The 14,861-nt window shown below is 58.6% G+C and overlaps 1 protein-coding gene across 3 annotated transcripts; it reads right to left on the minus strand.

Moving 5' to 3' along the window:
- Positions 1-94: 94 nt before the first annotated feature.
- BRINP2 (BMP/retinoic acid inducible neural specific 2) lies at positions 95-14,345 on the minus strand. 3 transcript variants are annotated; one of them, XM_077182003.1, is made up of 8 exons: positions 14,155-14,345; positions 6,872-7,203; positions 4,128-4,318; positions 3,815-4,005; positions 3,365-3,470; positions 2,772-3,008; positions 2,382-2,604; positions 95-2,073 (listed from the first exon to the last, which is right to left on the minus strand). In XM_077182003.1, exons 2-8 carry the CDS (start codon positions 7,135-7,137, stop codon positions 957-959), a joined length of 2,331 nt encoding a protein of 776 aa, XP_077038118.1. In that variant the 5' UTR covers positions 7,138-7,203; positions 14,155-14,345; the 3' UTR covers positions 95-956. The 3 variants fall into 3 exon arrangements, with proteins under 3 accessions (XP_077038118.1, XP_054494394.2, XP_077038119.1); XM_054638419.2 differs by having other exon boundaries at positions 6,857-7,203; XM_077182004.1 differs by lacking the exon at positions 2,772-3,008 and having other exon boundaries at positions 6,857-7,203.
- Positions 14,346-14,861: the final 516 nt, after the last annotated feature.

A 14,861-nucleotide genomic window follows, 5' to 3' on the forward strand; every position in this document is an offset into this window, starting at 1 on the left:
TAACTGTTCTCTTCTTTTCTTTCTTTTTTTTTTTTTTTTTAATCTCAGTTGGTTTTGGTAGCTCTTTTGCTCAAAAAAGGCATTTTTTTAAAAATATATTAAACAGATACATTTTACTAAGATGTCTCTTGGCTGGAGCCACTGACAAGAAATGACACTCCCCAAATGAATAGGCTTAAAAAAACCTGTCCCAAACAAACCAAATAAATAAATACATAAATAAAACATTTTCTTTTTCTTTCTTTTGCATTAGGGTGGGGTTTTTTTTGTTGGTTTTTCTGTTTTGTAGGGAACCTTGGCCCAGAGGTCTCCGTGGGTGTCTGTGATGGCAGCATCCCCGGGCAGGTGCCAGGTCCTTCCAGGCAAGGGGTGAGACGGTGCCTCGGCATGGCAGCAGACACGAGGTGCTCGTGGAGAGGCCCCAGGGGAGACCTGCTGGGTCTGCAGGGCCTGTGCTGTGGACCCCCCCCAGCACCGTGTGCGAGGCCACGGCTGCAGGATGGATCGTGGGGGACGCAAAGGCAAAGGTGCCAGTAGAAACCTCTTAAAAACACTACAAAAGTTGGGGTGGCGAGGAGGCCGCCGCTGGGGGATCCTTACAGTGGGTTAAGCACCTGCTCTGGTGGGACCAGCAGCTGCCTCTGGCCAAGCCACACCCCCCTGGGCTGCTGGCACACCTCCCCAGCCACCTCCGTGGTGGCCACAGTGGCATTGTCCCCATGCTCAGAGCCAGTTCACAATGCAATGAGCCATCCCTCCTCCTCAGTCCCACTGGCATCCTCCATCTGCCCGAGCCCTGCGTCTCTTTGGCCAGTTGCTGGGTGTACCATGGAAGCACGCAGTTGGCACTAAGGTAAGGCCTTGATTTCAATTTTTAGGGTGGTTCTTTCTCTCTCCTCCCCAGGAAGTCTGTCCTGCCAGCCCCCTGGGCCGAGGTGTGAGCGCTGCCAGCTGTGTTAGCTGCACAGCTTGCCCGTCTCCTGCTCCAGGGCGTTGGGCAGCTTGGCGTTGAAGGCCCTCAGGGAGGACTGGATCCTCGCCACCTCGTTGTTGGCCAGCTTGAGCCGGTGCCGGAGCAAGCAAGTGAAGAGGTCGAGGCGGATTTTGCCCGGGGGTGAGAGCCTGTTCACCCTGTCCCTGATCTCCAGCAGCTGGAGCATGGCTGAGTCCTGGGAGCCCTGGGTGTAGGGGTAGTCCAGCTGGAGGATCAGGTCACGGATAGCGTCCGGCTCAAAGGGCAGGCTGTAGCCAAAGACTTGCAAGCTGTTGATTTTCATGTAGCCCAGGTTCTTGGAGGGATCTGACATCTCCAAGGGCTCGTAGTAGATTGTCTCGTTGGAGCTGTCATCCAGAGACTTGATGCGGCTCCGCAGGTAGACGTGGACCGTTTCAAAGAAGGTCTTCCACTTGTTGCCCAAGGTGATCGTCCAGTTTTGGCACTGGGCAGAGGCATCTACGGTAGTCCTTTCCCAGTCTGGGAAGCTGCCCTCGTTGACAGGCATGAACCAGCTCTCTGAGTGGCTTCCCCCAAAGGGGTTAACATAGATGGCCATGACGGGCTCCAGGGTGCTGTTCTTGGTGAGGCAGATCTGCAGAGAGAGGGCCAGCATGACGTGAACCAGCCCGGGCTTGTACTTGTTGCTCTTGAGGGTGAGGAGCATGCGCTTCCTCCAGGAGGGGTCGAACCAGCTGCCCAGGCGCATGTCGTTGCTGATGAAGATGGAGTGCACCTCGATGCGGCTGTCCCGCTTCTGCAGGAGGTACTTGAGCTCCAGGTCCTGCAGGTCCGTCTCCAGCCCCAGGTAGTGCTCCAGGGAGTCGGCCACCTCAGGGCGGCAGAAGCCCTGGGTGAGCGCGTAGCCGTGGTGGCAGGTCCCGCAGCGGGTGCTGTTGTCCTGGTCACAGCTGGCGCAGGCTGGCCCCTCGCCCAAGGCACACGGTATGGAGCCCTGGCAGGAGGGCTGCTCCAAGGGACAGCTACAGCTGTGGCTTTCTTCCAGGAAGGTCCCAGGCACGGTGGTCTCGCTGCAGTACAGGAGCGACTGTGCGCGGCTCCACCAGTAAGGGAGGGACCTGGTGCACAGGAAACACAGAAGAGAGGCTTAGATGGCATCTTTTGGGATGTGACTGGCTTTCCCTAAGGATGGAAGAGCTGCCCACCTCGTGTTTGTTTTCAGCTCTGCTGGTGGCCCCCCCATGAACCCATTTTTCACCTTCAGGTCTGCACCTGATCTCTCAAGGCCACATTCCAAGCTGGTACAGCCGCTCCTGCTGCCTGCTCACCCCCTCCTCGGTGGGAGCCACAGGGAGGTAGCCCTGGCTGTGCCCCACCCTCGGGGCACGGGGCAGTGTCCCCAGCAAGGGCTGCCAGGGCACCCTACCTCTCCTTGGGCAGCTTGAAGCGAGGCTGGCGGTGGCAGCGCTTGCTGAGGTTGAAGAGCCGCCGGATGAGCCGGAAGGTTTTCCTGGAGAGCAGCTTCAGGCTCGTGCCCAGCTGCTGGTAGCGATGCTGGACATCCAGATCCATGCTCCAGAAGTGGGAGATGGCTGTCCTGTTCAGGAAACGGTCCGTGGGCAGTCTTTTCACCAGGGCCTGAAACTCCTCTGTGGGGAGAAGGAGATGGCATCAGGGACTCTGGAGAGCAGGCAGTGAAGGTGGAGCTGAAAGCATTCTCCCTCCACCCGAGCTCTTCATGGTGAGAAGACCCAGCACCCAGCCTGGGCTGCTCACAAGGGGAAGGAGATGCTCGGTGGGGTCTGCCCAGCCTCACCTGACTCCTCGAACTGGCTGTGGTGGCTCTCCCAGGCCCGCCCGAGCTGGGCCAGGCTGCTCTCCAGCGCCTGGATGTCGGCCTCGGGGCAGTTGCAGCGGGGGAAGGCGGGCTGGCACTGGCAGCGGCAGTCGCTGCGGCGGCACACCAGCTCCCCCGCCGAGCCGCAGGCGATGTAGCTGAGGGCGGCGGCCACGAACCTCTCCCGCAGGTAGGAGGGGAGCACCGTCTGCAGCCCTGGGGAGGGAGCAGCCCCGAGGGCATCAGGGCACGCACGGAGCCCCTCAAACATCGCCTGGGCGAGGAGGGCACCAGCCTCTCCCCCCTCGCCGGGCTCCCACCCTCGCATGATCATCATATCAATTTGCTGTGGAGTCGCTTGTCTGGGCTCTGCATCGATCTCGGCTCCTCTTGGCAGACAAGCAACAACCTCATCCTGCCCAGTTTTCATTATTTTCCTCCCCTCTCCTCCCCAGCCCTGAAATTAGAAGCAGCATCTCATGCCAGCATCCTCCCCTGCACCCCCCCGTGCACCCACAAGCATCCCATGGCAGCACTTGTCCGTCCCCACATCCCCACGAGCCCAGTCCTACCTTGGAGCTGCACTTTGTTCTCAGGGCTCTGCACCAGGACAGAGCTCACCGAGTCCAGGTTGTCATAGTTGCTGCAGCCCAGTGGCCCTGTCCGTGTTTCTGTCACCTAAGGTGGGGACATAGAGGCGGTCAGGGTACACAGGAGGGGACACAGGGCGCCCTACCCAGATGAGAGCGCTGCAGATAATCCCTGACCCGCTGGCCAAGCCCCCCTCCTCATAGCAGGGCGATGGTCGGAGAGGAGAACTAATTATCTGCTAATTAGCTGTTGACAGGCGGCAGCCCGCTGAAAAATGTGCCTTTATTAGCGTGCCCAATTTCCCACAAATAATGGGAAGGTGTTAACTTCCCCGGCTCTCTCCTCTCTGGGGGATGCTGTTCCAGCTCGGGCCAGCTGCGAGGGGCCCCTGGGGAGTCCCGGCGCTGGCCCCTGCTCAGTCCCTCTCCTACCTTGATGGCAGCCGTGGCGATCTGGATGTGGTGCAGCCGGCGCAGGGTGCTCTCCCTGTCGATGAAGTAGGAAGCTGCCAGCTGGTGCAGGGTCTCCAGCGAGACCCCCGAGCTGTTCCCAGCCCCCGCCGCGGGCTCTGCCCTCCGGCTCAGCTTGCGCTTGTCCACGAAAATGGTCAGGGACTCCTCTCCTGGGGGGACACGCGACACTTGTGGAAGGCTGTGGGCTCCCCCCATTCCCTTTCCTGGCCGTGCAGTGCTTCTTTTCCCACTGCCCCTCCTTGTGCGAGGGGCTGAGCAGCCCAGCACTCACCTCCCAGCGTGGCAGCCAGCAGGAAGTGTGTCCCATACTTCTTGATGAGGCTGTCGGTGATCTGCTGCGGGCTGGGCCGCCGCCCCAGCAGCCGGATGTTGCGGATGAATTCGGGGGCCAGGGGAAGTGGGAGGCTGAAGAAATCTTTCCTCTCCAAGGCCAAATTATTCACCTTCCAACGGGCAAACTCTCTGTGGGAGGAGAGCAGCAGTGGGGAGAGGGTGTGAAGTGGGTCTGGCCACGGCACCACATGCATGCTCTCCTTCCTTATGTCCCTGATTTCCATTCAGGACAGGTGGAAAACTGGTTACAATCATCCCGACCTGCCCATTGGAAGTGAAGGACCTGCTGCCAGCTATGGATCCAGGCAGGACAAAAGCACCGTCCCTCCCTAAGCCATTGATGGTGATAAAGAGCTACAAGCAGCGGAGATGCCGGCTATTGATTAACCCAGCACCTCCGGAAGGCATTAATCACAGCCCAGGGCAGGGCTAGAGCCTTTTCCAGCCCTTTGGGCTGCCTGCAGCTCATCCCTCCTCCAGCCTACAGATCCAGCATCTGGGGGTGTCATGGTTTTAAACATCAGCAGCATTTTGTGGGAAGCTGGAGGTGTTGGGATGTGGTGGGTCCCCTCAGAGCCCCAGATGCTGTGAATGTGCCACCCAGCCTGTCACTGCCTCCAAAACCCCACGGCCTCATAAACAACCAGCAGCAAATTTCAGCTTAATCTTTGGCATTTGGCTCTAATTAAAACCAGGCTGTGCCTCTCAGACAGTTTCACCAGGGCTGGCTGGGAAAACAGGGAGAGGGAGGGAGAAGGAGGGAGCAGTGGATGGGTGCAAAGCAGCAGCTGCTGGGCTTGGCAGATGACAGGTTGCCTCCCACCATGACTTTTGGGCCCAGAAGATGCAGGAGCCAGTAGCAGAGCTGAGGATGAGGCAGGGGGGGATGCTGCCTCTCCCCTTGCACACACACACTCCCTTGGGGCTGGGGTGCCAATTTCTCCCCTTCCATCTCAGAGGCAAACAAGCCCCAAAGGCTGAGAGCAGGTTCTCTGCCTCTGGGGAGGTGTGAGCCAGCTGCTGTCCCTCTGGCTGCTCCTTCCTGTCCCACCACCGTCACCAGCAGCATCCCTGGAGGATGCAGGTCCCTCAGCATGGCAGCATCAGCACACAGGAAAGGGGAGAGGAGCTCCCTGGGGGTGCTGGGCTGCATAACAAGGCTGCAATCCCTGCACCCACGTCAGCATTCCCAAGGGGCCCTGGTCAGGCTTTGCTTTGCTGCTGGAAGCCCCCAGGGCTCAGCACTGGTGGGGAGTGGAAGGGAAAGGGCTCACTAGGCAGAGGTGACAGCCCCAGTGAGGTGGTGGAGGCCCAGGAGGTGGCGGAGTGGAGTGGGTTTCCCACAGAGGCTGTCAGGTGGTGGCCCTTTGCTGTGGTGAGGGGACCCCACTGCTGCCAAACGTGGTTCTCTGCTGGCAAGAAACCCCCTCCAGCCTTGGCCCCCATGCATATAGCATCCCACAGTAGACCATGGGCTGATGGCACTGGGGACATGCCAGGGGGTCAGTCAGGGGGGCTTTTCTCAAGCCCCAGCAGCATCCCAGCCCCAGAGGACTGCCAGTCTAGGCAGGTTCAGTAATTTGGCACAGAGACATCTTTGTGCACAGAAAAAGGACAAAAGAGCCTCTTTGTCCAAAGGGCCTGGAAGGTGGACAACACATGCACACTGTCCTTTCTGCTGTCCCCAGCCTCCACCTCAGGGCAGGAGATTGGTAGGTGGAGGATGTCCAAAGGGACTGGAGCACACGAGACCCATCCAGCCCAGTGGGCTCTGTGCCTCCTGCCATAAGGGCTGATCCCATCTCAACCTGTGCACCAAATCCCTCCCATCTTAGGGCAAATCCTGCCTGGTGTCAGGACCCAGGACATCCCTCTGGCTGTCCTGAGCAGCCCAGACCCCTGCCAGGGGGCTCAGAGACCCTGGCACAGAGCCCAGAAATGCCTGTGGGTTTGATCATGACCCATGGAGCAAGTTACCAACCTTAGATGAAGATCTGCAAGCCATGACAAATTAAGTAGAATGATGGTGAATTTATCACAAGGTGAAAAAGTAGATTTTGGGGTTTCTAGAATGGAGGTTCAGGGGGGTAAGATGGAGGGATCTGGGTGTGTTCAGCCTTTCTCCTTCTTCTTCTTCTTGGCCTCCATCTTCTGCTGTGATGTTGGCACTTTTGGATTGGTTTAGAGTAGAAGCTCAGTGTCTAACATAGGTGATAGGTACTAGAAAGTAATTGTAAATATTGTACATGTAGTTTTTAGTATAAAGACATAACACTGCCCTGGGGGCAGGCAGTGTGCCTGGAACTGTCCTGCTGGACGGACCTCGGCAGGGCAGGAGAAAGAATTTTATAAATAAGATGCAAAAAACAACCTTGGGACTGAGAAATGAAGAGCCCTGACTCCTTCTTCAAGCGCTGGGCTGGGAAAAGAGACTTTCTAATGCACCTTGGGGTCACTCTGAGCAGCTAGAGACCCTGACAGCCTGGAGCCCAGCTGGCCTCACCATGAGCATCCTGGGGGGGGCTGCTATTACATTCCCCGGAAAAGCAGCATCTCACACCCACCCAATGGACAGCCTCCTCCCACTCATGGGGGTCTGTTCACATGGATTAGAGAGGGTCTGCCTCCACTTTGCCATGCCCCCACATCCCCCTCACAGCCTCTCACCTGTAGATCCTGTACCTGGTGGTGAAACCCTGCCGGTAGCGCTCCATGAAGTCCACGTACTCCTGGGCTCGGTAGAAGGGTCCCCGGTCGGTGAGGAGCCAGTCGAGAGGCGCCCGGGCCGCGGGAGAGGAGGATGAGGAGGAAGAGGAGGGCGTGGCGGGGGCTGCATGGCCCTGGGGCACGGCGCTGCAGCGGCAGCAGGCGCTCAGGGCCAGCAGGGCCAGCGGCCAGGGCAGCATGGGCGGGGGCCCGTCAGCACGGGGCAGGTCCTGCCGCCCCATCCTGCTGCTGCCCGGCCGGCTTCTTCATTCTCTCACCCCGCGGCAACCCTCCGGGACAGCCCCGCCCTGCAACGACAAGAGGGGAAGCCCGTGAGGACCGGGGAGAAACCGGGAGCAAGCTCTGGAATGCTGGCTGGGATGCTGCTGACAGAGGGAAAACTGCGCTCCTGGGAGAGCCTGATCATGCCACAGGAAAGAAGATATTATGGTGCTGGGGGTGCTGGAGTTAAATGAGATCCTGGTTGATGGCTGTTTGAGGAATTTCTGGCTTTTTCTTTATGGTTTTCTCTGCTGGACATCAGCCTGGCATATTATTTATTTATTATTATTATATGACACAGCTCGCTGCTGTGGGCTGCCCTGCACCCTGCATTGTGGGGACAAATGTCATGAGCACGCAGCTCATTTCAGGTGGGGCTAAAAATTATAATCGTGGGGAACTGGGAAAATGAGTTTCTCCAGGTATGGACTGAATCATGTCTGGTTGATGTTAGACCTGTCTTTGTGTCCTGCTAGTGTCTGGATGGATGGATGGATGGATGGATGGATGGATGGATGGATGCCCACTCCAAGGCTGCCTAGGCTGATGGAAGTAGTGTTTTGAGTGCAAAGTAAAGATGGAGCTTTTCTGGCAGCAGCAACCACAAGGACAGAGCTTGACTTTGCCAGCAAAGGTGGGAGATGGGGATCTGCACAAGGCCAGGTGTGCTGTGAGGCATCAGCAGCTGTTTGCCTCAGAACAGGGACCCCCTTGCTGCAGTCCTGCCAGGGAAGGTGGTTTTTATTCCAGGAAGGCGGCTGGAGCCCAAATGCCCATCCCTGCTGAGCTCACACCAACCCTGCCTTCTCCCTAACAGGGCTTTGCTGGATGAATCATCATGCTTGAACATGTAATAATATGTTTTTTTCAATTTTTTTTCTCCCTCTCTTCTATATTTAAACCCTTAAGGGTGCCCTTTGATTACACTTTCTCAGCTTCTCGCTCAGCCCTCGAGGCTGGGGCCCTGTGAATTTTAAACAAAAGCTGAGACTTTCACATCACCAGGCTGGGGTGCCAGAGCAGTGGGGTGGGCAGGAGCAGCAGGCAGGGCTTCTGTTCCCCCACACTCTTTTTTCACATGTCACCCTGGTTTTTCTCAGCCTGGCAGGCAGCCACATGACAGCCCAGTCACTGCCTCCTGCCCCTGGCACGTGGGGCAGGATGTGCCCAAATCCTGGCCCAAACCTGTCCCATGCTGGCCTCGGGGGGCAGGCAATGCCAGCCTGGTTTCCTTGCTCTGTGCCTCAGGTGTTGGAGGGGGCATCTGTCACCCCCAAAACGTGGCAGGACCTGATGCCAGAGGCTCACAGAGCTGCTTGTGTGCTGCCATGTGTGGGTGGTGGCTGAGCCAAGGCATTTGGCTGCCCCCTAATCCTCCCTGCCTGCAACCAAGGCTGGGCTGAGGGCAAGCAGAGAGATGGGATGCAGAGTCTGCCTGAAGCAGACCTGCAGCTTGCTCCCCTTCTCAGGAATATTTGCTGGTACAATTAAAAATTGATGTGGCCTGGGGACCAAAGGGATCCTCAAAGCTCAAGATTAACCCCCCAGGTCCATGCTGCCTGCAGCTGTGGGTCCCGCTGCTGTGTCCAGGAGAGAATGGTGGGAGCCAGGGTCTGGCAGTAACCTCATGGATGGTTTAGATACTGACCACAGGCTAAACCCTCAGTGATTTGAGCCCTTTCCCACACAGCAAGGAGGAAAGCAACACTCTGGATCTCAGCTCAGAAGCTGAGGGAGGGTAAAGCCTCCTTGAACAGCTCCTTTTTCTAAACCCTGTCCATGGAAACACACTGCTTGTAGCATTAAATGTGGCTGTGACAGCAAAACAGCTTGTTTAAATATCTGGTGCACTGGAACTCTGCCTGTTGCCCCACAAACAGGCTTGGCACACCCTGTCTCCTTGTCTCCCATCATCATCCATGGGTTTTAAGTGGCTCCTGACCCAGCTCCAGCTGAGGTGGGGCTGGGCAGGGGCTGCTTCCCTGGCTGTGTCCCTCTCCCCCCTCCCTCCACACGGGTCTGTAGCAGCCTGGGTCTCACAGGGGATGTTAAAGGGGGTTTTAAGTGGTTAAAGGAGATGCTTTTCCACAAGTGCCATGGGACATTGGCCTCATCCATCACCACTTCACACCAACACAGACTGGTTTTGCACCAGTCACTTCACCACCCTCCCTGAGGCTTTCCTGGTGTAAATCAGAAGGACATAGGAGTTTTCTTCCTTTGATTCAAAGCACAGAGGGGATTTTTTTGGGGGGGGGGACACACCAGGCAGAGCACTGTCTTTTCCATCAAACCATCCTAGACATTAAATGCTTCCCACCAGCACTAACCATCCTGGAGGGCATCTCCACGTGCCTTGGCCAAGAAAGGCTCCCATGCTATCCTTCCCCTCAAAATCCCCTCTCCCACCACAGCACCACAGCTAAAGCAGCAAACATCTGGCTCACCATCATCTGGGGATGGATATTATGGGTAGACCCACTTTGGGTCACCTTTTCCCTCAGGCTGTGGTCCCTAGACCAGCTAGAAACCATCTCTGCCTGCTCTGACACCTTCCCTGGGGAGCTGGTTCTGAGATTCCAGGCTGAGCATGGCATGTTTCCCTATGGCTACTTCATGTTTTACTACAGAGCAATAAAAATAGGATTTGATATTTCCAGCACATGGCCGGGGCAAACTGGTACAAAACCAGTGAAGAATCCCTCCTGGTATGAAGCAAAGTTTCCAGCCTTGCTGAGTGAGCTTTTATTCACACTTCCCTCCTATTTACACCGCGTGTGGTGGCACCTCCGAGGGAGGCTCCTGCCTGGGGACGGGTGATGACGCACGGCAGCATCCTTGCCAACAGGAGCTGGAGTCCCAAGTCAGGCAGAACGGGCAAGGAAAGGCCTGTGTGGGGGCTGCACTGAGCTCTGCAGCAGCTCATCCCCACGGAGCAGCTCTCCTGCACCACTGTCAGCTGGGGTGATTTATTTCCTCCTATCGATCAGGAGTTATAGAGAAGAAATATGTGCAGATATTGCCATAGCTCCACACAGTCCTCAATCCCCACAGCTGGGGGGAACTGGCTCTGCTTTGAGGGGAAGGGGGGCTGCACTGCAGCTCTGTGGGGTTGGGGCAATGCTTTGCAGGGTGCACCTGCACATGCTCACACCAGGATCCTCCTGGGATGCTGGGGAAAGTAAAGCTCTTAGAAACAAGTAACCCCCTTGACCTTACTACTAGAGCTGGAAATAACTTTCTAATCACTTTTCCTTGATCCAAAAAAATGAAGATTTGATGAGAAGCATCTGACAACTCTTTTTTTTTCTTCTTCCTTTTGATTTAGAGTTTTGCATCACAGAAGTTGGAAAACTTCCAGCTTATTTTTTTTCTCCTCTTCCCTCTTCTGTAAAAACCCCGAAGCAAGGAAGAAGAGTACCAAAGTAAATATTATTGGCAAATTTTCCTAGGATCACAACCTCTTTCAGGGCCAAGTCTTCCTGAGCTTCTTGCAGCCCACTGTGTCCCCACTGCCTGCAGCAGAACATCCTGATGTTCCTCCAGTGAGGCTGATGCATGGCCCACACTGTCACATGTCATGAGCTACATCTTAAAAAGAGCTCACGGCAATTTCTAGAGTCACTCACTCCCCACCCTGGCGATGGCAGTGGGTCACTTCTGCGGTGGTGTCCTCATCCAAAATGGTTTGAGAGGCTGAAGGAGGGATGGGGGTGCTCAGGTGATCTGCAAAAGCCTCCCTCTGCTGCCCTTGGAGCTGACAGTGACAGCAGCAACACCCTCAGCACAACATCGGAGTTATGCCAGGGTCCCACTTGCCTCCATGCCCACGGCATCTCCAGAGCCACGTGCTCCACCACTCATCAGGCTGAGCTCGATAATTAAGACGTTAGCTAATTGTTAGGGACATTAGCATTGATTTGTGCCCTTTCATGCTGCAGGAGCAGATCTGGAGATACAGAAACTGGGAAGCATGCACTGGGGAGAGCAGCAGTGGTATTTGCCAGGAAGGTTCCAGATGGACCCTGGAACCACCTCTGTGCACGCTGAGCTGAAGCCCAGAGCCAAAGCAAACCCCAGTGCCCAAGGCAGGTACACAACACCATCAGTGGCAGGGCTGTGGGATGTGCCCAGTCACAGGGAATGGTCCCTGGGGCACAGTGGGAGCCAAGGTGCATCCGTGCAGGAGCGATGGGGAAGGGTCTGGAGCTCCCTGGGGACGCCTTTCAGTGCAGACAAACATCAAACCCAGTGACTGAGTCACCTTCTCATTAAACATGGAAAAGCTTTATCAAATTAAGGCCACTTAAAAGAGCCTGGGCAAAGGCTAAGTGCAGTTTAGCGTCTGAAGTGGATTGACTCAGCTGAGCCGTGCCTATCTGTGAATGCACGCAGGCACCCAGGCCACCTCTTGCTCTTGCACACCTCGAGACAGACAATCCCAAAGGGCTCAATTTTAGCAGGATGCTCCCATTGCTCCGGGGCCACCAGGCTCACCTGGGGCTTCATGGAACTCGTCTCCCCTACAGCCAGACCTGCCTACACTGTCTCCTCTGCCCTACACCTCTCCCCTACAGCCAGCCCTGCCCACACTGTCTCCTCTGCCCTACACCTCTCCCCTACATCCAGCCCTGCCTACACTGTCTCCTCTGCCCTACACCTCTCCCCTACATCCAGCCCTGCCTACACTGTCTCCTCTGCCCTACACCTCTCCCATACAGCCAGCCCTGCCTACACTGTCTCTTCTGCCCTACACCTCTCCCCTACATCCAGCCCTGCCTACACGGTCTCCTCTGCCCTACACCTCTCCCCTACAGCCAGCCCTGCCTACACTGTCTCCTCTGCCCTACACCTCCTCCCCGCCCCGGCTCGGCTGTGGCTTGGGAGGAGCTGCAGCGCCGGGCTGGTACCCGCACGCTGCCAAGGAAGCTCCGGGGCCCCATTGATCAGCCGGGGTAATTAAGAGAGCGAAGCAGGCACCGCCGGAGCGACAGCAGCGCGGTAATCGCTGGCAAAGCGGGCACGGCGGGGTGCTGGCAGCCACCTGGCAGCCGGCCCCGGCCACACGGCTCCGGGCGTGGGGACAGACAGACACCTCGGAGCCGTGGTGCTGAGGATCGCAGCCGTGGCTGGGAGCAGGTTCTCCCACTGCCACCCTCTGGAGCCCGATCAGTCACCACAGCCGAGGGACCCCAAGTCATTGCCGGCCCCCTCCTCCTCTCAGCTCATGAGACCGGTTAGAAAACCTGTAGGACTCAGCGACCTGGGTTCCTTTTATTAGCTTTTCTTCACATCCTCAAGAGCGAGACACTCGAAGATGAGAGTAAAGGAAAATAGCAGAAAATCCCAGAACTCAGGGAGCCGAGGATTTGCATAAGACATCAAATGAGTTGAAGCCTGGGCCGCTGTCAGGGGAGATGGCAGCTGCGTGCAGAGTCGCACCAGTGCCATGTGTTCTGCCCTCTGGCTTTGCACACCCGAGACTTTCACACCTACGGGCAAAAAGCCTCTTAAATAAAGCAAATAAATGTGCAAAATAGAATTTCCCCCTCAGCACAATGACGGCAGCAGCAGCTCCGGCTTCCCCACCTTGCGCTGAGCTCTCAGACCAAAGAATCCCTGCAGATGGATCTTTGGGACCAGGGAAGAGCAGCCCTGCTGCACACGAGGGGATGGGGAAAAAGAGCAACCCTGTGCACAAGGAGCCAAGGAAAGGGAGCAGCCCTGCAGCCTCCTCACCAGGGAGGATGGCTCCTTCCTCCTAACAGATCCTGCAAGCCCAGTACCATCCTCATGCAGGAGGCAGTGCAAGGTGAGGATCACTGCTTCCCTTTCCTGCCTTCACACGAGTGACAAGTGTCACGGACGGGCAGTGATGCACAAGTGTAGCTCAGCGTTGGCAGTGCAGGATAAATAAGGTGGTGGGTGGCTGGTGCTGGGCAGAGGGAGGGAGCGCTCCTCTGGGGTGTCAGAGCGGGGCTACCCCCCTGGAGACCCAGCTCCCCAAACTGTCACTGCACGGCCACCAAAGGCAGCTCCGCTTCGGAAAAAGTGCAGGGGCCTCCGGGGCTGGCAGGGACCCTCCTGGCTGCTGACAGAGAGGGGACACTGACATCTGCCGGCGGGTCCCACCCGCCCCGAGCGCCCGGGCTCGGAGTGCCCGGCTCCGGGACCGCGGCGGGGACACTCCGGGAGCCGCCACCGCCGCCCCCGGGCAGCCACACGCGGGTCCCTGGGGAGGGACAGGGCAGCGCGGCGCCCGGAGCTGATGCGATCCAGCGCTTTAAAGGCACTGAGTTTTGTTTGTTACTGGAAAGATGAGTGTGAAGGGAACGGAGCCTGGCAGAGGGGAGCTCCCTATCTGAGCTGTGCCGGGTAGGCGAGCAAACATCTCCCGACGGGTCACGCACCCACTGCTCGACTCGATGCTGCGGAGCGGGGCCCTGCGGTGCGGGGAACGGGCGATCCCCCCACGGAACTGATCCCCCCACAGGCCACTGATGATCGGGGCCCATCGGAGAAATGCGCGTTTCAACACTTGCGGGGGCATCTCGCTCCCGCAGGGACCGGGGTGTCTCACACGGGCATTTCACATCGGGCAGCGCACTCAGAGCACAGCAGCAGGTCCCAGCATCCCGGGCATCCCGTTTAACCCGGTAGCCCGCCGGCACCCGGTCCCACCGGGCCGGTGGCAGCCGCCCCTCACCTGTGGGGCCCCGCGCCGGGGCGGCTCCGCCGGGCAGGACTCGGTGCCTTCCCGTCACCCGAGCTCGCCGGGGAGGCTGCAAAGCGAGCCCGGAGCGGGGACACAACTTGACCAAGGTCACCGAGCGAGCCGCCGTCGGTACCCGGGATCTCCGCCCTTGCGGAGCCGCCGCTCGGCCCACAGCGCTCCCTCCCCACCCCACCACCGGCGGGACCCCTCCGCTGCCTCAATCCCCGTCCCCCAACTCCTCCCCGCGACCCCGCGGACTCACCCCAGGCTCCAAATCAGCGCCGGCGGGGCACCGGCCGCCTCTCCTTGGCGTCCCGCTCGGATCGGCTCCGGCTCAGCGGCCCCGGGCGCTGCCCCGCCGCCGCCTCCGGGCCGCGCCATGTGCGGGCGGCCGGGCGGGCCCCGGCGGCGCCGCCGCCACCATCCCGGGCTCCCTCAGCCGCGGCCGCCGGGTCCGCGCGCTCCGCGGGACCGCCGCGCCGATAATATATGCAGCGCCCGCAGCCAATCACAGGCGCCGCCGGCGGGCCCGCGCGTCCCCATTGGGCGAGCGGGGCGGGGAGGGGCGGGGCGTGGTGCGGGGTTGCCGCTCCCGCCTCCCGACCCGGGGTGAGCGAGCCCCGGGATGTGCGGGATTGGGAACGGGAGAGAGCCTGGAGAGCATCCCGGGATGTGCGGGATCGGGAACGGGAGAGAGCCTGGAGAGCATCCCGGGATGTGCGGGATCGGGAACGGGAGAGAGCCTGGAGACATTCCGGGATGTGCGGGATCGGGAACGGGAGAGAGCCTGGAGAGCATCCCGGGATGTGCGGGACCGGGAACGGGAGGGAGCCTGGAGAGCATCCCGGGATGTGCGGGATCGGGAACGGGAGAGAGCCTGGAGAGCATCCCGGGATGTCCAGAATTGGGGAATGGCGGGGTTGGAAGGGACCCTGGCGATCATCCCATTTCCATCCTGGGCAGGGACAC

This window comes from Agelaius phoeniceus, chromosome 8, assembly GCF_051311805.1.
Source record: "Agelaius phoeniceus isolate bAgePho1 chromosome 8, bAgePho1.hap1, whole genome shotgun sequence".
NCBI lineage: Eukaryota > Metazoa > Chordata > Aves > Passeriformes > Icteridae > Agelaius > Agelaius phoeniceus.